This window comes from Cydia amplana, chromosome 14 (assembly GCF_948474715.1).
Source record: "Cydia amplana chromosome 14, ilCydAmpl1.1, whole genome shotgun sequence".
In the NCBI taxonomy this organism is placed as follows: Eukaryota; Metazoa; Arthropoda; class Insecta; order Lepidoptera; family Tortricidae; genus Cydia; species Cydia amplana.
In genome coordinates this window covers 9,124,185-9,144,854 of record NC_086082.1, presented here as the reverse complement: position 1 = coordinate 9,144,854, position 20,670 = coordinate 9,124,185, and the positions used below count along the sequence as shown (strand labels likewise).

Sequence of the window (20,670 nt, the reverse complement as noted above, 5' to 3'; positions counted from 1 at the left end):
TTATTACAAAGATGCTTATTCTATATACATATATGATAAAACTCCTATAAAATAAATACATTCGTCATTATATAATGTAAAATGTCAAATCACAATTTAGTATAAGGCATTTTGTGGGAACAATCATGTTTATTGAAGGGTGATTTAGTTTGTTAAAATATTAATCGATTTGATATAGATACATTACACAAAAATCACACATAAATGACGTACTTAACTAATACTCAACAACTTATTTATATATTTAACAACTTCTTTATTTAATCTACGAACACTAGTAGAAGCTATACAAGAGATATTAACAATGTGTGTGCGGAACTGCACTGTTAATATTTACATCTTAGAACTGATTGTGAGAAGAATAGTGTCAGTACGAAATAATAATCGAGGAACTCCAAAACTCCTAAACTAAATGAGAAATTAATTTATTAATTCTATCTTAACATAGATAAAGCTGTAAATATAATACAATTTATACAGTAAGGCTAATTTAGTCTCACAATTTCTTTAATGGGCATATAACTTTTACGGATTACCAAGGCACTATTGATATGTTTTTCGTTGTCACATTATCAAAACAGCATAGGATACAGACATTCGTATATTCGTGTGAAAAAAATGTAAGTACCAAAATTTGGAAGGTGTATTACTTCAAAAATAAAATATTAATTTAATTATGATCGTTCCAATTATCCAAGTAAAGTTCCTTATTTTTTCAAATACATAGGTTTTGTTTAATATTTTTGAAGAAGGTTAATGAACTCTGCCCATATCCATACCGCCGAGTTGTCCTAAGTACGGGTACCCGGACTTGGCCTCGCCGGGCGAGTGCGCGTGCGACGCGTAGTGAGCATTCGTGCCGAAGAATGAACTGCAACAAAGGAAAATAAACGTTAGTTACCATTTAATAATAAGCGTTTCATAACTAGGAATGTTTATAGGAAAATGTATTAATTAATATTGGTCAAGTTGTTTATATTTTTCAATTCAAGTGTGGCTACTTTTCAATAAGACACGTCAAAAATACATAATTAAACGTAAAAAGTTACAAGGTTATATAACCTTGTAACATGTGTGTTTAAATCAATCAAGCTATCAAGATTTAGTACACTTAATCCGCTTGTAAGGGAAGAATAAGTGTTTCGCAGTTTTAGATTGTGTTCCTTATTTAAATCACAAATAAAACGTGGGAGGAAAATTATTATGAATGGATTAACGTATGTCGAGTGTAATTGACATACATACGCCGATCAATGAATACCGCTGAGAACCTATCGACCAACGAATTATTATGAACGTGTAATAATATGGTAGAGGCTCCTAATGCCCGTCTATAAATGCTACTTAGTTTTGGCCTACCGGAGTGCGCAGTTTAAGTGAGGTCGGAATGATATGCAAGAGTTATGTTAGACCGATCCAAATGGCATTCTCAAAAAGAACTCGTGACTAGAGCGCGCAGTAAAACTGTTTTTTAGTGAATATGGTGGCTAATATGTTATTAACAGTCATTAGTGTTGGTTAATTCTTGTCGTAAGAGATCGAATAAAGCTAAACAGATTTCTTAAACAATAGTGCGTGTTTCTCAAACCATCAACCATTAGAGTATGTTTTCTGGTTCATTTCAGGTTTTAATTACCCACCATCTACATAGAAAAATACATAGACTAGGAATTATTTACTGAAACAAGGCGTGGCTCACTCCGCGATTTCGTCGCTTTGCTGCAGGTAGCTAAAAGTACATCCGTTCCGCCCCAATTTTGGGGAAAGCCATAAGCCGCGCGTGGCGCTGTCGCCACCTAGCGGCCATATCTGTGCATCGTTACAGACGCGTTTTGTTAGGGAGTGAGTCTTCTGTACTTAGTACTATTATTTATTCTCTGCTGAAACCAAATAGCGCTGTCCGTCAAAAAATGTTTATTGATATAGGTTACATTATAACTAATTTTATTTTAATAGTGTTCTATTTTACTCTGGATAGCCTCATTACCTATGCGTAATAAATTTTTAGATTTAATGTTTTTTTTTATTACAAGAAAATATATACATATTCGGTACTCGTTATTTTGTTTATTTAGCCTTCATTTTTTAATAACAACGTAAGAGTAATAATGTATGGTACTTCTTTTAAACGCCCTATAAATAAGTCTGTTCTACAGGTGCAACTCCTCCATATAAATTTCCGTGGGCGATTATCGCGTGAGTCGAGAGCTCGATATCAAAATCGCATTGAACACTCGAAGTCGAACACGCGAGCCGTGTCCCGCAGTTAGGAAGTCGAATGTAAATAGCTGCAGATAAGTTTTAATACTAGGCTCGCGTTAGTTTAATGCTCGGGTTCACTGCACTAATGTCACGTTCGGCCTCTCATTAATTGCCGCTATGCTCTCTACAAAGGAACGTGTGTTTATCCGTGTTTTCCGCCATGAGTTGTGGTTGCGAACATTGTTGCTCATAATCACACTTGACCTACGAATGTTGACGGCAAATTTTATTAGTTTGGCCGAATAAAGACACAAGAGTTTAAGACACATTCAGGAAATCGTATTAAAAGTTTCTCCCGCTACACTCTACAACATCAACTCAAAATTGCAAATCTAAAACCTAGTATCATTGAAGTAAGTTTAATTGAAACTTTGACGGATAATGAAATACAGGCTAAGCTGCTACACACCCGGCAGCAAACTGGCAATCACAATCGCTGTTTACGACCAATGACTGTGTTCTTAATTACAAGTTGCAAATGCATTACAATATCTTAGATGACTAAATAACTAACTCCTGCCCTATACAATCATAAAATATAACGATCAGACACGTAACTTGCTGTAAAATTGTAGAAACGTTTATAAAAGCGCTTATGAATTTAAATTGTAAATGCTTCGTGTACCGCGCGGGGCCGCAACGCGCCATATGGACGTGGGATAATTCGTTCTCCATATTCTCTGCTTTGCATTATATTTTTTGGCAGGCAGAGTAATAAGTACAATGCCGAGCACAATGGAGTTGCGTCAATCAAGCCACGTAAAGGACTAGATAAGACAGACCGCCGAATAAACGTGGCTAACCTATATATTATTAGTGTGTCCGTCATTGTACGCGAAGAGATATTGTGTGTGGTCCAATGTGAGGTTTATAGACGTGCTTTGTCTCGATAACACAGATAAATGTCGTCGCCGTATAGAGTACAAAGCGACAATGAGTATGTCACATTCTCTTTCGACAAATTCACTTTGGTAGTAACACATTCTCCGGCATACCTACCTAAATGCCTACACAACAACAAAACATGATTCTACCGCCTCGACGCTCTTGCTTTTTCAAATTAACGTCTGACGGCAATATTTTATATTTTCATGAGAATTGAAATTAAGTGAGCAAAATTTTAATTAAAAATCGATCAAAAATCTCTATAAAATTCGCAGCCCTATGCATTCACGATCAGATCGGCGTATTACGAGGCTCGGGCTGTAATAACCACCCGCGCGCGGATAATGGCCGACTTCTTACACTCTTAATTGATTAGCGGCCGCTCGGACTAATGATAAAGGAAGGTGAAAAGAAATAAAATGGACGCACCCCGATTTGCGATCGAGCTCCCCGCTCCTGATAGCCACCGGTCGTTTTGCTACTCTAGTACCTTCGTCAATGAGTTCACCTATGCGTCTAGTAGCTTGTCCCTCCTCGCCAAACGCTAGTGACCAAAGAAGAAATGATGTCATTGATAAATACAAACAGAAACCTACTTATTACAAAAACAATACTCAGATCTGGGATTAGCCTAATGGGTAGCTATTTGTATCGTCAGCTACAAAGGTCAGTTTTTAATAATGTAATTGTATATTCATCTGCACAATCACAGTCAGAATATGAGTAGCTGAGCATCAATCAATAATTCATAAGGCTACCTGCCAGCCGCCGGGCATTATTAAGACGTCATAGTTTGTGTTTATGAATTCAATGTGTTATTTTGTTTATATAATCGGTATGTTAGTTGCAATTTTAATACAAATTTTAATAATAGATAAGATAAGAGATAAAAACTCACCTATAATTTTCTGGCCATGCACCGACTTCGGCTAATTTGTTCGAGGCATGTCCGCTGAGCTGTCTCGAGGTCCAGTGATTATGTGCGGACATGGCATGATCTTGTTTCGCATAGTCCCCGTAGCCATAAGGGTGGGATACAGGGTCGCTCGGACTCGCATATGTGGGGTGCTGGTAGGTTATCCCACCACTCTGGTTTACTGACGGACTAGAGGCACTGGGACTCGAACTGGGAGGTGTAGCATCGGCTGCGACTTGAAGAGGCGTTGCAAGTTCGGAGGAGTGGGAAAGCGGAGTCAGGTTTCCTGATGTGAACGAACTTGAGGTTGGAGGGTGTAAGGATGAAGCAGCTAATGCTGACTGACAAACTGATGGCGTTAACGCAGATTGATGTAAAGATGGAGCCAAGGCGGAGTTCAGAACGGAGCTTGAACCTAGTGCGGAGGAATATGACTGCGGCCAAGAAGCGCACTGAGCATTGAAGCTACTTGGAGGCTCGTATTGCTGGTGGACTGACGGGAAAGCGGATTGTAAGGACATCGTATTAAAGGCACTGAGTTGTTGAGAGTTGAGTTGCTTGCGTAGACGAGCTCTTCTGTTTGAAAACCACACCTACGGAAGAGAGAATCAATTGAAACACACACTGGATTTATCTGGCCTTCGCTAAACCTTGTAAAAGGCACTCATTTAAATTAATCCACTTTAGTCAAATGAAATTTGTCGCACAAGATAATCCCCCGAGGCAATCGATCGCTTAATAGATTTCAACCAATTTGAGATGCATCAGTTTGTTTATATGCTCGCATTCCAGTTTAGTTCACCTTATAATAAAACACTTTGCTAGTATTTTGTTTACACACTGTGTATTTACCGAGTGGATAAGAATGACGTTTATAATAAAAACTCAATATAAAATAACATTGTAATGATACAATAAAAAACTGAGAGGAAACAGTAGCGGCGCAACATATGGTAGCTAGATTACATGCGTACGTTATAATTAATTATCAATGTAATTACGTCATTTTTTACTATGCTCTTGCCTTAGGGGCGGGAATTGAATGTGATCCACAATAAGTATTATTTATTATACCCATCCATTTATGAAATTCAAAATAGTTCTTTCTTTTGTTCGCTCATCTAATTAGGAGAGTACCTATCAACGGTTTGCTTGGGAGCTACATACCTGAACTCTGGCTTCAGTTAATTTGGTCTTCTGAGCAAGCTCTTCCCTGGTGTAAACATCGGGGTACTGGGTCCTTGTGAATGCTCTCTCCAAGGCTTCGAGCTGATCACCAGAAAAAGTTGTTCGAGATCGGCGTTGCTTCCTTTTTAACGTAATTCCAGGTTCTGATTCAGTGTCGGAGTCGTCGCAAGATGAGGGTCCTTCGAACAATCAAATAATTTGATATCAGAAAAGGTCGACCAAAAAAACCTAGAGGTTATTTAAATTGTTGCCAAACTGAGTTAATAAAAACAATTTCATGTTGTCATAAATCTTAACTTTCTAACGTTTCGTAATTTTTCTGTTGTTTTATGTCGATTATCGTCGCGCTACCGCGGGGACCACACGCGGTCTTGATTAAATTAAACGTAACCACATTATAACAGCTAGTGAGTTTTTTTAGGCCTTTACAAAATTACATTACGTCAAGACGTTGAATTAGATTGGTAAGCGGCAGATGACGTAGATTTATAATTTGATTTGGTGTGCTTATTGTGATAAAATGTTATAAAAATGTGATTTGTAATGGGAGTGGGTATCGGGAGATGCGAAAGTGCGGTACATGGTAATATTTCAGCGTAAGACTCGTGCGAGTTGCAAGCCGACCGTTAACCGTCGTCACAGGGCGAGCACGAACCGCAAATTTTCAATACGCGCTTGGCAAAGGCGAATGGTAAAGGGGCCGCTTTTCCAGTGTACTTTAGCCGCGCACAACTTAATATGCATAATCTTATCGCGCGCAGAATCTCTCCGGCGAAACCGCCGTCGCCGAACCGGGATATTAGGAGCGCCATTTTATATTGGATAGCTATACGGCACAAGACGTGCAGTACGGACAGATTGTCGTAATGCAAGCCCCGCGGCCAAACGCGATGGGATAATAACAGCTTTGGGTACTAATTTCATTTTTATAACCTACAATTTCGAAGCCGACACAAGGGGCGCTGCCGTGGCGTGCGCCCGCTTCACTTTTACCTTGATTATTAACTTTATACGCCATTTTGCGAAGTTTGCAAACGTTCTGACAATCTCATTATAGGTATAAATTTATAATAATAGTGGGCTTTGAACTAAATTAAGTGATTATGGGCTGAAATGAGCGTTAAGGACTACGATGACACGGCGAGTTATTAACGCATCATTAGCTCGAAGGTTCCGTCAGAGTCGGAAACTTCTCAAACAAATTTGCTAATCGCCAAGGATTTCTGCATAAATCTCGGTTGCTAAACGAGAGGAGCAATCCAAAAGTTTGACCTAACTAAAAATAAATACAAAAAGATACTACGCAGTATAGGCAACGTTGTTATATACAGAGAGGTGAGTACAATAGCGAACTCGAGTAATAAAAAGTTTTATGCAAACACTCGCAGGAAGTGTTCCCTTCAAACATCGGAACGTGCAAAACTCGGTCTAGTGCTTAGCGCAGTCTACATATGCGAGTATTGTTATCATGAATGAATGGTGTTTTTAAACTACTTATAAGTAGTATTTAAATAAATAATACCTAAGGAATCTAGCGTCCTTTACGGATAGTTACAACTTCGTATGGAACTAAGTGAAGAGAAAAAAACTTAGCTATTTCTACTTTTAACGGGCGCTCAAATCATAGACAAATCACAATTATCATTGCAAATTGAGACAAATCATAGGTAAGTTTGTACACTTACCTAGAATACCGTCAATGCTGTGATTTCTCCTAGGATCTGATTCGTCCCTTTTGCCTCCTCTTATAAGCCTCGATATGGAACTGACTGACGGTGCTGTGTTTTTATCACAGATTCCTTCTTTTATAAGTTTATCTCTAATTTCCCAGGAAAATATACCTGGGTTTTGTCTCTTGAGCTCTTCGATTCTGTTTTCAACTTCAGGCGTCGCCACTCTCGGTTTAGATCCTCCGATCACACCAGGGCGGATGGAACCAGTTTCCTGATGACAAAACAATATACATATTACTTTACCGGTTAAACTGTCAAGTCCGACTCGCAAGAACAAATCGTGAAGAAACTCATTCTCACCTGATATCTGTTGAGAATCTTGGAGACGCAGCCGTGCGAGACCCGAAGTTGACGTGAGATGACGCAGGGCCTCACGCCCGCCGCCGCCATTTCCACGATCTTCAGACGGATGTGATTGGGAAGAGGTCTCCCATTAATAAAAACCCCGCCCAGTTGGTTCATTCTACCCTGACCTGAAACAAGCAACACATATTGAATCGGATTCAACAATATCAATCATGCCTGTAAGTTAGCGAATTAAATAATTTCAAAATGTTTTCTTTTCATTTGCAATGCAGCGTAAATGGATGGATAACAACAACGAATAAGTACTCATACATGAGTTTATAAGGGCGCATTTGCAACGATCGTCTAGCAATTTAACGTTCCATTTCATGTGTTCTCAAGCGGGAGTATCGAATTTCTTTAACACGAATGCGGTGAAGCAGACGCCATAATGTTTTTCTGATAATTTGGAATCAGGATATGTTATGTAAGTTTATTAGTTAATTAACTAGATCTTAAGAGGTCTTCTATAAAAACAGTCCTAAATTGTTTCTCTTAATGAAATTTAGTAATGATTTGTATTGTATACTAAGCTAAGGTAAGCCTTTTGTACAGTTTATTCTAACTACATACGTAGACCCATAATAATGATTTTCTTAAGAACTAAGATTAAGATGCAATGAAAACTAATTGCAAATAAACCCTATGGGAAATGGAGGCGGGTTAAAAGTGTCGCTATTATAATCGCATCACGCGCTGGGACCACCTATCGTCAAAGGACGCCGCCGCTCCTTGATTTTTGCAATCGCATTGTGAACTTCTATTGAGATGAGTCCCAGATCAAAAAAATATTATACAAGAAAGTGGGGTAAATTGTGCTGTGAATGACATGGACTTACATGAAATATTATTTATGAGGCACCGTAGTATGATATAAATTATTCATGCAGAAACATCGTTTCAATTGATTTCACTATTGAACTAAGCAAATCGGTTTCTTACGCTTTAATATTTAGATAATACACATAGAAGTAATAAATTTAAATTTGAATTAATTTATTTATAAATGAATATGTGTAGATACTATAGTCAAAAATATTGTAAAAGCTTTAAGCACTCTGCCAAAACGACTCGTATATTACACATGTAGGTTTAATTAATAACTAGAGCATTACAAAGAGTAGATTAATAGCATCTAATTTTTCTCAAATATCCATCCACCTACCCTAAATTTGACATACAGACAAAAAAAATAACAGTGGCAAGTGGCATCTTCCACTTGTGAAGGCATTTATATAGTTTATCAATTTCAAATAATTCCACAAAGGAGCCGCCTCGTGTAAAGCCCTAGACCCCTGCTGAGAACCACCAATCAATTAGACAACATGTCAACAAGTATGTCCTTTGATATGATATACCGAGGTGTCTGTTCAGCAGTTAGACAACCAAGAATAAACCGTAACGCAAACAACTTATGGTCAGTAATTGGGATAACCAAAATATCCCATTTGCAGCTAAAGGAAGATGACACAAATTCTTATTTGTGGACTCTAAACTCTAAATCTCAAAGTTCATTGTTGTGTGGCAGAAAGTGACCTTTTCAAGCCTGCTGGACTCTCGTTCTGCGAGTGATCCTCTTTTTTTGTCGGACCCCGTAGACGCTGCGGTGCCTCGAAAGCCTCGTGTTTTTGAGCGTTAATTTTATGTTCCCGAAATATTTATGACGCATAACGCGTTCATAATAACCCCGCTATACAAATGTGGGTGGCTTTGTAATAATGTATCACTTCATTATAATCATTATATTTCCCACTCTTGCTAGCGATGAGTGATAACTGGTGCAATCTGGGTATAGGTAGGTACAATGTAATAGTTATGTAGCTGAATTGTATAATAGATGCAACTTACTTAATATGTTAAGGTTAAAAAATACAATTCTTTAAGTACATATGTATTTATAAATTGTGTTGTCTATTATTATACTACATATTCAATAACGTTAAAACCAATACATATAATAAAGAGATTATAATAATAATATCGGTAGCCGCCGCAGTCAATAGAATGGAATAAAAACGATATAACTTTACACCTAGTAAACGCTTTCATATCCAAACAGGATACAAAACGAACAATTGACAAAAGGCACACAAGCCTCCAAAAAAATCTATTGCAGTTACAATGCGTAATACAGTTCGCAAACATAGTAACACTATTATCGCAAAAGGAGGCAAAGTTAACAACAAATTCAAACATTCATTGGCAACTAATCGTCCGGAAGAGCTTAGCGAGCATGCACAAGTTGGCCGCGATAAAGGCCGCTACTAGGGTGGCAGCGATGTGGAGCACCGACATCAACAACTCAATGAACAAAAAATGCATGTTAGTAGAGTAGATCGGTTCCCGAAAAAAGTGCGCAACGTTTCAATAGTTACTCACGCGTTTTATTCATTGCAGGACTTCCCTCTGCGGCTTTAAATAACACACTAACAGTTTTCTCGGCTACAGATATCGGAATGTGGAAAGCATAAAATTTTCTCACAATCAAATAATCTTGTTGCAATTCGTTCAACCGCTGCATTCTTGTTGAGCTAAATTGAAACAGAGTCAATCATTTAAACTCAAATGCAAGAGTCCAGCCGTGACGGAATAAATGAAGATTTTGAATTCACCATTGGCGTTTCTGTGTCAACTTTAATTAGCAATCACACTTTTATCAACCTCTGCATCTGGCTAATTACGGTTGTCATTGGAAGGGTCGAGATTGGATTTCTTTGACCTTCCGGCATTGCGTAGATTTTCGTTTTTAATTTGATCGAGTTTGATTTGTTAATCGTCTTAAAGAGTTTCACTGCGCTTTGTTTTGCGTTAATTGGTGTCAGTGGCCTTTGACTAATTACTTTTGCCCTTCGCATTTATTGCAGCCGTAATCGAAAGCAACTGTGTTATTTGTGCGGCTTCATAAAGTTTAAACTGCAAGCCGCCGCAAGGTGATAGACATGGCACAACGAGTAAGCTCTAATTGCATAAGTAAGCAGACAATTACTGGTGTCTGCTTCAAGCTCACAATTAGGCAATAATCCAAAGTTTGATAAAACATACCACATATTTGATATAGGTACTACTGCTAGTATATTTAATTTCGTATGTATGTATGTATTTTAAATCGCCTATGTTTTAGAAGGTTTCGTAGCAAATTGTAGCATTACTTCCGATTACTATAGGTACAATTTACAAATGCGCCGTATAAATACTCACAATAAACGTCTTGTAAATTAATTTTCCATGTGGTGTGTGAACGTGTGGTGCCTTATACAATTTATTCTGCTGCTTCGCGCCAACAACGGTACAGTGATAGTTTGTTGTGTTTCAAGTCGATATCGTGGTGTGTAAATAAATCGTAAACCCCGTTTTCACAATCATAATATGTTTCTGCTTGCAAATCAATTTCACGTAACGACATTAATATGCCTACAGTAAAATTTATATGACGTTTAACGTCTCATGCCACGCCGCTTTCTTCCACATGAGTTGCGCGGACGATAACCGCTCGTTCCGCTAACGCTGGTCATAGTTCAAGGCACTGAATTAACGTCGTGTGGAAACGTGCGCTTGCACAGCCTAGGTACGATGTAACATGTAAACTGAATCGCTAATTGTAAACATAGATATTACGTTATTTAACTTATTTATAATATTTATATTACGTGGAAGCATTCTGAAAAATTGTATTTTTTATCCGAATGAAATATTGATGTAGCTATTCAAGAGGTTTAACTAAACGTTATCACATTGCACTTAAACAAGCAAAAGTTACGGATTCAATTTTACCTCACGTATACCTAAATTTATCGCAAATTGTATTCGGATAAATTTGCTTCTAAATCAAGGAAAAATAACATATTTCAATATGAGAACTAGGTTTATCATGCCTGGATGACAATAATGTTTCGATATTGACATCGAGATTTCTACTCCGTAACCTGTTAAAAGTCATCTATAGACTAATAAAATTATCTATTACTATCCAAAATCAAGCAACAATGAGAAGAAATGCCATCTGAATAGGCTTTCGAATTGGGCGGCGTCGACAAAGGCTGTGTCATTCCATTAAGCCTTCTTCAAGAGTGGAGGTCTGTGTGGCCCGTGGCAGCGCGCGCGCCGCCTCAAATGTAGCGCGGTCGAATATCAAATCAGTTCTATTATACTTTCATACTGAGCATTTGACAACCTTTTTGACGTATTGGTTTGTGCAATCGGTCACAAAGCGGTCGTTCTACGGCTCCATACTTTCTATGTTTATTATTAACCCGCTGTTCTTTTTTATGCTAGTTTTAGCATAGTGAGAACCTACAGAGTTTCAAAAGAAGAGTCTATCTTCAATAACTCACAAATGAAAGGCATAGTTAGAACCATATCTACTTCCGAGCTGAAATATACCTACTGACATTTATAAAATATTTTTTTTTACATCGTGAATAGTTGATAATAATAACTTGAGATATAGCAAAAATAAAAATTGAAGTGCCTACTTAATATGTTAACCTAATACTACAGCGTGTTTGCCTCTTACAACGATATTTACCTATTTATAACATACGTATAAGTATGTAGAAACTGTGAAAATATGTAGAAAATAGAAACAACAGACTCAGGTGGCGGCAACCGGTAAAGACAAATATTCTAATAACCAATATGAAATGAGAGTGCCTCTTCCATTGACGTTGCTGCAACTGTTCAAACGAAGCAGTCTTTCGGCAAGTCGAGCGAGAAACGAACGTGTAACTTACCTCTGCGTATTGAATGGAACAGAATATTTTATTTCAGTATAATGGCGTTTGTTTGAGAATGCCCTGTTTGACCTCATTCGTATTCACACCGAGTTATGTACTGATTTGACGGACTTTTTCTTTTCTTGTTAGAAATGAGTCTTTTGAGTGAAGTTGCCGCTCCCAGTCCATAATGCAGTGGCCTGATAGTACTTAGATAAATGAGCACGGAAGCTAAGTGGACTTAATATTATGAAACTGCTTGTATAATGAATAATTAATGCCCTTTCTTGGCTCGCTTATTGAAAGTAGAGCAAAGCAAAGCACGCCCTGTAGCATTAATTTAAATACTAGAGTACTGAAATTCGATTTTAAGTATGCAAAGAGAATAAAACGTTAGGTACATAATTTGATTTAGCTTCGTTAAAAATACAAAGTAGCTGTTTTTGTCACTACAAAAACAGCTACTTTGTATTTTTAACGATTGATAAAGATTGAAGTATGATGGAATTTGTTTAATTTATAAAGTATCGAATAAAATCACAATCGCCAACAAGTGTTGTATTGATTATCGCTAAAACATCTAACTGCAGAACAGCGATCGTTTATCGCTCAGTGAGTTTTCGAGCCCTCGGGTAATTGCAAAGAGTTTATATTTTAATGGAACAATGATACCCTGATCGATGACCGGGCCGTGCACGTGAGCTATTTCGCGCTAAGCTACGCCTCCGCCGAAGAAAGGCGCAAGTGAACATTATAATATCTTAACAGTTACATTCTATTGTACAAGAAAAATAAAAATACAAAAGGGTAGCAGTTTATTATCGTATGCTCAGATTAAAATAAAATTAATACAGGTAGTTAATTGTGATGGGGATGCTTTCGTATGAAAAGTTTACATGTATAAACTAAATCATGCAAAACATGCATACAATGAGTGGGTCCGAATTAATCACACATACATATATAGTAAGTACTTGTTCTAATATTATATTAATTTAAATATTACTGCAAGCATTACTGCAAGGACGGCCTGAGCGAGTGCGAAAGGGAAGTGTTGACGTCGCGAAATATGGGAAAAGGTGGCGGCAATGGAGATTTTGATCAGTTAATCCTCGGCACATTTATCAGATTTGCGTCGTCTTTAGCCATCTTATCGGTAATCGCTATGAAATTGTGACGTTCCACGGCAAAAGGTACCTTATGGCAGTTGGCGCTTACGTCGCATAGCGCCGTAATAATAATAGCGCGCGGCGGCGGAGCGGCGTTAATAATAGCGTAAGCGCCAACGGCCATAAGGTACCTTTATCCGTGGGACGTCACAATTTATCTTATTATGTAGGTATCCAGATTTCTAGTCTCCTCTCCTACAAGCAGCCACTTGGTAACGCTGCATTGACTGTCAATTTGTTGATTTTTTATTATTAAACAAGTAGTTATTTTTGATGAGATGAAAAACTTCAATGAACTCATTCTTCTAATCACGAAATATGAATTAATAAAAAAAAACAATGGGTTGCACTCCGGGAGTGCCTGCAGAAGTGAAAACTCAATGACTAGTGCAAAATGTCTGCAGCACTATGTATATAATTGAGGTTAACGCCATTTAGCGTTATTTCGTCGCATTACTTGAAACCTCTAAGCACATCACTGTTAGTACTCGAGTTATATTAATACCAGTTAGAGGGAAACTCACTAGATGGCATTTAAATCAATAAAAAAACTTAATGACATTACAATGCATTGTAACAGTTTTTCGATCAGGTCACGTGTCCGTCTTACGGTCACGTGAACCCTGTTACGAGTTTAACATTTTTTCCCCACCTCAAAAAGTGCACAGCGCCGTTAAAGAAGTTTTCACTTCAAAAATATAGGCACTAATAAATTGGAGCGAGCTCCTTAGCCTAATAAATTGAAAACACTCCCAGTAAGCATTCGTAATATCCTAATATCAATTTGTTTATTAATAGATCGTCATGAGTAATGGCAAGTAAGCGCCCCGGAGGCCGAAGGCCCGAGCAGGCATTTCGCCGGCCGCGGAGGGGGCGGGGGGCGCGTCATATTATGCGGCTAAAAGAGCCTGTCGGTGCCTTTGATCTGCGCGGACGCTGTGTGCGTGCGCCGAGATGTGCACCGCTTGTCGGCCCTTGATATGAATGTGACTAAACTTTGATTATGGTACTGAACTCTTTGTAGAGGTCAATTCTTGTAGATATGTAGTGGATTAATCACAAAAATGTATCATATCATATCATGAAATGCTTATTTTTTTATCAAAATAGACAAATCAAATCTGACAGCTTTTTAGGTCAGGTTAATATCGTTAAATATTCCCTCGAATGTGTGGTAAATTACAAGGTGCGCATGCGCAAGTTGCCGATCGGTATCGCGCATCAGCGAGTCCGTCACCTAGCCCGAGGCGCATCTGATTGCGCCGACCGATCCGCGACCGTCATCGAAAGCATTATGCGGTTTTGTGTCGATTTAACTCACATTTAGGAATGTCTTATTTTTAATAATAGAGTCCAGTTTCAAATTCTTACCCTGTTTAGGAGGTTTATCTTACGATTCGTTAATTATAAATTGCTTTAAGCAGTTTAGGTGATTTGTATAAAGAGGTTTAAAAATCCATCAACATTTTCACACAAATCATTGATCATCGCATTTGCGACAATAATCTCCTTCGGCTGTGCGTATTAAACAAATGTTTTCTGACATCAACATCGCATCAGAGCGGGCGTGTGACACTAATTCCGACTTACAACGAAAAGTCGTATAAATTGGAGTCGAATTATAAATTTAAACATTTTTAATAACACGAAAGGCTGACCGCCCGGCGCGCGTTTGATTGTGACTCACATACATAACGGATAAGTTTTTAATCATCTAGATGTCCGTTTGTAATTAGTATTCATTAGTTATTGTGGCTTTAACGCCAATTACGGAAAACGCAATTTTTAATATCTCTAAGATAAATCTCTCTGACTTAACAGTATATACTTAATCAATAAAAGTAATTAAACAGTAACCTACACATATTTATTTTCAACTAATTTATTCAATTTGTACTTATATTAAAAGATTATATGTACATACATATATTTAAATGGTCTTACTGATTGAAATCATTAATAAAATGTTTTACACCAAATAAAGTTTTTCTATTTCTATTTCTATAAAAAAATAAGTATGAAAATACTCGAGTCTTCTAAAACATTCCAAATACGAAATAGAGTTGCGGAGAAAAAATGAGTTCGTCGGCATTCTTCAATAGTACGCTCTCTCTTTCTTACTTAACGCTTCTGCATTCATTCGTCCTGTTCTGTTTTCAATTTAGCTTAGACGAAACAGGTCATAAGTCGAAGTGACATTTTTAACAATGCAGTCGAAATGTTTTCGTATGGTAATGATTTATGTGTAAAACCGTCAGTGCGAGTGCTTTTTGGAACAGTATTCGTTGTTATTTATACGCGTTAAACCTTTGAAACAATCTTTAAAGTCCAGCCGCATGGAAACAATGGAATATTTAATTTCTGAATACCTATAATGTCCAGCAGGTAGCAACGAATAGTACTCAGTCACTTACCTATTTCGACGATCTAACACGACATTTTAAAAGTGTGAGAACTTAAGCTTCCGTTTCGTAGCGACATAAAGTAATAAATTTAAAGGGCCATAAAAAAAACAACAGTCTCAAGTCTGAAACGGTTATTCTTCAAACCGAACTGTCGTCGGCTGTCATAAAAATATCGATACGAAGAAAGGACATTTGAAAACAAAAGTAGCTCAAAATTTTATGCGGGGTAATAATTTCTTTTAAAACTATAGCTATAGTAAACTGATAGAAAGATTCTTAGTGTTTTGAATGCAGGGAATAAACCCCGTATAATTGTCTGATTTCAATTTGTTTTGTACTCTTGTATAACTGTGCAAATTCTTAAGTCAACAAGAAAATTCGATTTACATAAATTGAGAATATTAACTATTTAATTCTAGTACCTAGTTTGAAACTGATTGTTATATGTTACCCATCGCAAAAATAATAATTACCTATTGTGTGATCACTAGGTACTACTCAAAAGACTATAATATGGTGACTTTTATTTAGTCTACATTGTTAATTTAGATTTTTTGTATAATTTAGCTGTTGGTAGTAGTACCTTCATTGGTCATTTAATAATAAAGAATAGTGATTTCAATTTAAAAAAAAGTGCATAATACCGTTTTCGTTGTGTTTTAATTTAATGAAAGGATGACCAATTATTATCACACATACCTAACAGAAAATGAAACATAAATTTCAAGGAAATAATAAAGGTACTACAGTGGCCTTTTGATAAGCCGGTTATAATAATAACAATGTATAAATTATTAGCAAAGACGATTACAATAAGTTTGCCAAAGTTTTGGTCACTGCATAAATATCGAATTATTGAGGTAGTGTTTATAATAACTAGATCAAGATCAATCGAAAGTTAAACAAAGTAAATATTACAATAGAAGCTCGTCTAGTTCGTGACAGAAATTCTTTATTGTTGACATTTTTTTTCTAAAGCGTGTCCTTGGTCATTTCGGATAGGGTCTAACGAGGTTGAGTCAAAGAACAATTGTTCTTAGAACAGCTTATCCAATATGACAGAAAGCGCGCGAGGATGAAATATTGCTATATTGCTAGCAATGAAAAGGGACTTAGGGTTCTAAAATTCCCATGATTCTGTGTTTCTGGTTGCGCAAGGTTTGTCTTAAGAAAAAATGTACCTACAAAAAAAAAGAATTGTGTGTATTTTTAGTGGAAAGTAACAATTTCTAATGTAACGGTCTAACCTTCTCATTTTTACTTTACACTTAGGTAAAGAAAATAAGAAAAGTTGGTTGCAGGTGGAATGACAAGAAGAAGAGGTACCTATTTTATGAAATCTAGTATGGATACGGATAAGAAGACAGTAAAGTTATGTAATATAATTAGTAAGTAGGTGTGGTGCTGGTATATTAAAATTAGTAATACATTTACATGTTATGTAGGCAGGTATAATGTAGTAGGTACATGTGTAGGCCGGATTAAATTTTACAGTTAGGTAGGGGATACTAATAGATATGTAAATACTTCTTATTATCTACTTAATACCATATTTATGTATGTATGTATGCGTAACCTAATCAACTTCGTATATTTATTAAGTCTAAAATATTAAATAATTAACTATTCTATTTTTGTGTCAACCATACATAATTTTATAGCAATTCATGAATGTAATATCGTTGGCTATTTTTTGTATTAATTTTATATGTACATAAAAAGGTAACATTATATTATATACGAAGTAGTTGTTTGTCATCCCTAAAATGAATAAAATAAAATAAATAAGGTACGTAATTAATAATTATATCTAGCTCAACTAAATACTTATTCATTATTTGGTGCTTGAATAAAATATTAACGAATTAACGAATATCCGGCGGATCATTAAAATCATGACATTTGTATTCTGAGCAATTGTTTGAGTGATCTAACTGATCTATAACAAGTAGGGTTAGTAGGGTCTTGCATAATGTATGGTAAATACAAAATTGTCTCTATTTTTGCTTCTAGTTGCCGCACATTATAAAAATTTTATTCGTAATCACAGACAAAGAAAATAAACTAATAAAAACACTTAAAATAAAACCTTATAAATAAAAAATTTGGCCTAGGTCAATTAAATGTAACATATAAGTGTGTACATGTGTGTATGTGTATACACACATTGTTCAGTCCATTACAGATATTCCACATAATCATTTAGCCAAACTGACGACGCAGCGCACGTTTGTAAAAGTAGCTAATATTGCAATGTTTAGTATAAAATCTATTACATATGTGTATTTGTAATGGATTTTATATTAAACATGGCAATACCGATATCGCTGATATACTTTTTATTTGATCAGTGGGGTAAACTACCTTATGATTGGCCCTTTCAATCATTGACAGTTAGGAACTTTTTTAGGAAAGTCACCGCTGCTGCCTTTAAATAAAGTTTGATGTAAAAGGGCTGACATTAGTATTGTTTATCCTATAAAAATACGAGTAACTTAATGAGTTTATTCGATTCATACCAGTGAACAGATAAATGCTGTGTAAAATACTAGAAACTTATAAAAATAACTTAAAGTAACAAAATTCTCAGCTACATATTTCTCTAAACAAATGTCATGATTAGAAAAAAGAAACATTTAATCCGCAACCCCAAAACTTACCTTGAAAAGAATATCCTGTGAAGTACGGAGTCATGTTCAGAGTTGAAACAGCCATCGACGCCAGAAACCGCAGCGAAGACGCAGGGCTAACACCAGATCAGTCCCAACACAAAAGTCCTGAAGATCACTCTGGATATTTCACTATCACTACTTGCACGCAGACATGATAACCTAAAAGAAACGTGTGTCTAATCCGTGTTGCTTTGAAGACAGCTCGGTGCCCACTGACGTGTGATGTAAAGATGTATTTCGACTCTCAAGTGTAATCTTTCACAATCAGCGGTGCAACAAAAAATGATCAAACTAGCCGCCTCCGCAGCCTTCCAAACCCCTCCGTCCGAGCACTTGTCTCTTTCTGACGCCCGAACTGCTACATCGGCCAGAATTGACCCGATCACAAATTCATCGTTCTTGGTCTAAATTTCTTCAACTATCCTTATTACTTCTTAATTATTCTTCAGGTGGTCTGAACTAACAACTACTTCTTTACTCAGTTAGACGTTTTCTGGTGCTATATATTCTAAAAATGATATCAAAATTTACAGCGGCCGGTGAAAGAGCGAGACGGTACGAACGTTCGGATCCAGTGTCTTCAAAGCGAAGCGCTAACATTAACAATGTGTGAGTCGCGCCTGAGTCGCCGTTCCGTGACGAAAAACATGAGGCGTGTTGCCACAACGATCTATGCCTACAGCGGTCGCCGATTGGTCAAAATTTGTTTAGGGCGGAGTTTTGGTGCACACTTTGAAAATCAACCGGTATTTCTGTGTGAGTTAATTGCATTGTTGATCTGTGTTCGTGTTGAGTACCATTTTATTTCCAACGTAATATTATTTTTTCAGCAATAAGTTACTTTGAGGCATACGTATATTTAATATTAATTTACTTACTTAAATATTTACTATAACGGTCGTCGATTAAATATTAAGCCATTCATAAAAACATACACAGAATCAAAATCCGACAAACTTTAGAGAAATCTGACTATCACAATTCTAATTATTATTTTTGAATAATATTTTCATAAAGCGGTTAGATGTTAACAATAATTAGGTAACAACACCTTTTACATCTTAAAATACTGACGTTACCTACTAATAGTTAACCACGTTAACCCGATACAGATCTAGTAGGTAACTAGTATTTAAAATCGAATAAGAAAACATGAATATTAAATCTTCTAAGATTGCATAAAGTTAAAAATTAATTGTCGGTTTATACCCAAAAAAAAAATTTGCAAAAATTTCAGTTACAGTCCTGTTCGCGAGAACAATCTTTCAATTTCAATCGGGTGAGCGTAGGCCACCAGGGGCTAGTGACGGGATGGACGGATAACATCCTCGTTATAAGGTGGAATATTCTATTAAAATAAGAACCTACATTTTCTGATTTCCTGAAACTCAATAGTCCTCAAACATCGGTATACCATAACTATCAATAATCTTAATTTAGGTTATTAGCCACAACATAGTTTTCATAAAAACTTTTGACCTGAAATCACTAGCCATAGACATATCGTCCTAATGCCAATTATAACAAAAAATATTAGGGAGTAGGTACAAAAATAGGAGAATAAATTTTAGGAACCCCGATATAGATCCGCATCTGTACTCTATCGAAGATAACGAGTCAGCATAGTGTTTCTTCATTAACTCTAATGACGGAAACATCTATTGTTTCTTGCAAGATTGTTTTATTTCAGAATGCGGAGAACGTCGAAGGCCATGTTTCCCAAGCATAATGCACCGTTGAGCCGGAATTGCAGTTGCGTCATTTTTTTTCTGGCGGATTCCTAATATCCGGTTCTCAATTTGTATAAAACATTTATTTAGATTATTTTACTTAATACACGAAAATATAAACAATTATCAACAACAGACAAAAGCATAAACTAAGTAGATAAAAAACACACAACAATTGAGAATCTTCTCCTTTTGGAATTCTGAAGTCGGTTAAATAATAACAAAACGGTTAGCATAAATAACTTAAGTTCATAATGCTATGCTGCATAATACGTAAATGGTAATAATATTAAAGATTTACTAACAAATCAGGCTTATAAAAAATAGTGTGCAAATCCAATACGAGCAATAAATTAAACCAGATATACACGGATATAATTTATCCGTGTGATCATTAGTTTAACAGTTTTTTTAAGTTACCGTTAATTATGACCCCGTAATTAATTTTTGAAAATGTACGGAGCAGCAAATATTACGTGACATTAGTGCGACATCGACAATGACAATTGCGTTTGTTCGCTACGCTACGGAGCCACAGAATAAATAATAGTACCTACTAAGTACAGAAGACTCACTCTCTAACAAAACGCGTCTGTTACGATCAGCACAGATATGGCCGCTAGGTGGCGACAGCGCCACGCGCGGCTTATGGC

General features: G+C 36.5%; 1 protein-coding gene across 4 annotated transcripts; it reads right to left on the bottom strand.

The window, feature by feature from the left end:
• Nucleotides 1–716: 716 nt before the first annotated feature.
• On the bottom strand, nucleotides 717–19,119 carry LOC134654077 (protein gooseberry). Of its 4 annotated transcripts, XR_010097305.1 has the most exons (7): nucleotides 9,709–10,291; nucleotides 7,285–7,457; nucleotides 6,937–7,195; nucleotides 5,231–5,430; nucleotides 4,046–4,656; nucleotides 3,577–3,691; nucleotides 738–871 (listed from the first exon to the last, which is right to left on the bottom strand). XR_010097305.1 is itself a non-coding variant. In XM_063509493.1 (6 exons), the coding sequence occupies exons 1-6, from the start codon at nucleotides 18,328–18,330 to the stop codon at nucleotides 754–756; spliced, it is 1,416 nt and encodes a 471-aa protein (XP_063365563.1). In that variant the 5' UTR covers nucleotides 18,331–19,119; the 3' UTR covers nucleotides 717–753. The 4 variants fall into 4 exon arrangements, 3 of the variants coding, with proteins under 3 accessions (XP_063365563.1, XP_063365562.1, XP_063365564.1); XM_063509493.1 differs by lacking the exons at nucleotides 3,577–3,691; nucleotides 9,709–10,291 and adding an exon at nucleotides 18,276–19,119 and having other exon boundaries at nucleotides 717–871; XM_063509492.1 differs by lacking the exon at nucleotides 3,577–3,691 and having other exon boundaries at nucleotides 717–871; nucleotides 9,709–10,290.
• Nucleotides 19,120–20,670: the final 1,551 nt, after the last annotated feature.

Excerpts from the sequence above, each read along its gene's own strand:
- LOC134654077 (XM_063509492.1), bottom strand. The coding sequence starts at position 9,850 with ATGCAGCGGTTGAACGAATTGCAACAAGATTATTTGATTGTGAGAAAA. Across the intron at positions 5,431-6,936 it reads CAGCATTGACGGTATTCTAG|GACCCTCATCTTGCGACGAC; the intron begins GTAAGTGTACAA and ends GATTGTTCGAAG. Across the intron at positions 872-4,045 it reads GCATGGCCAGAAAATTATAG|TTCATTCTTCGGCACGAATG; the intron begins GTGAGTTTTTAT and ends CCTTTGTTGCAG.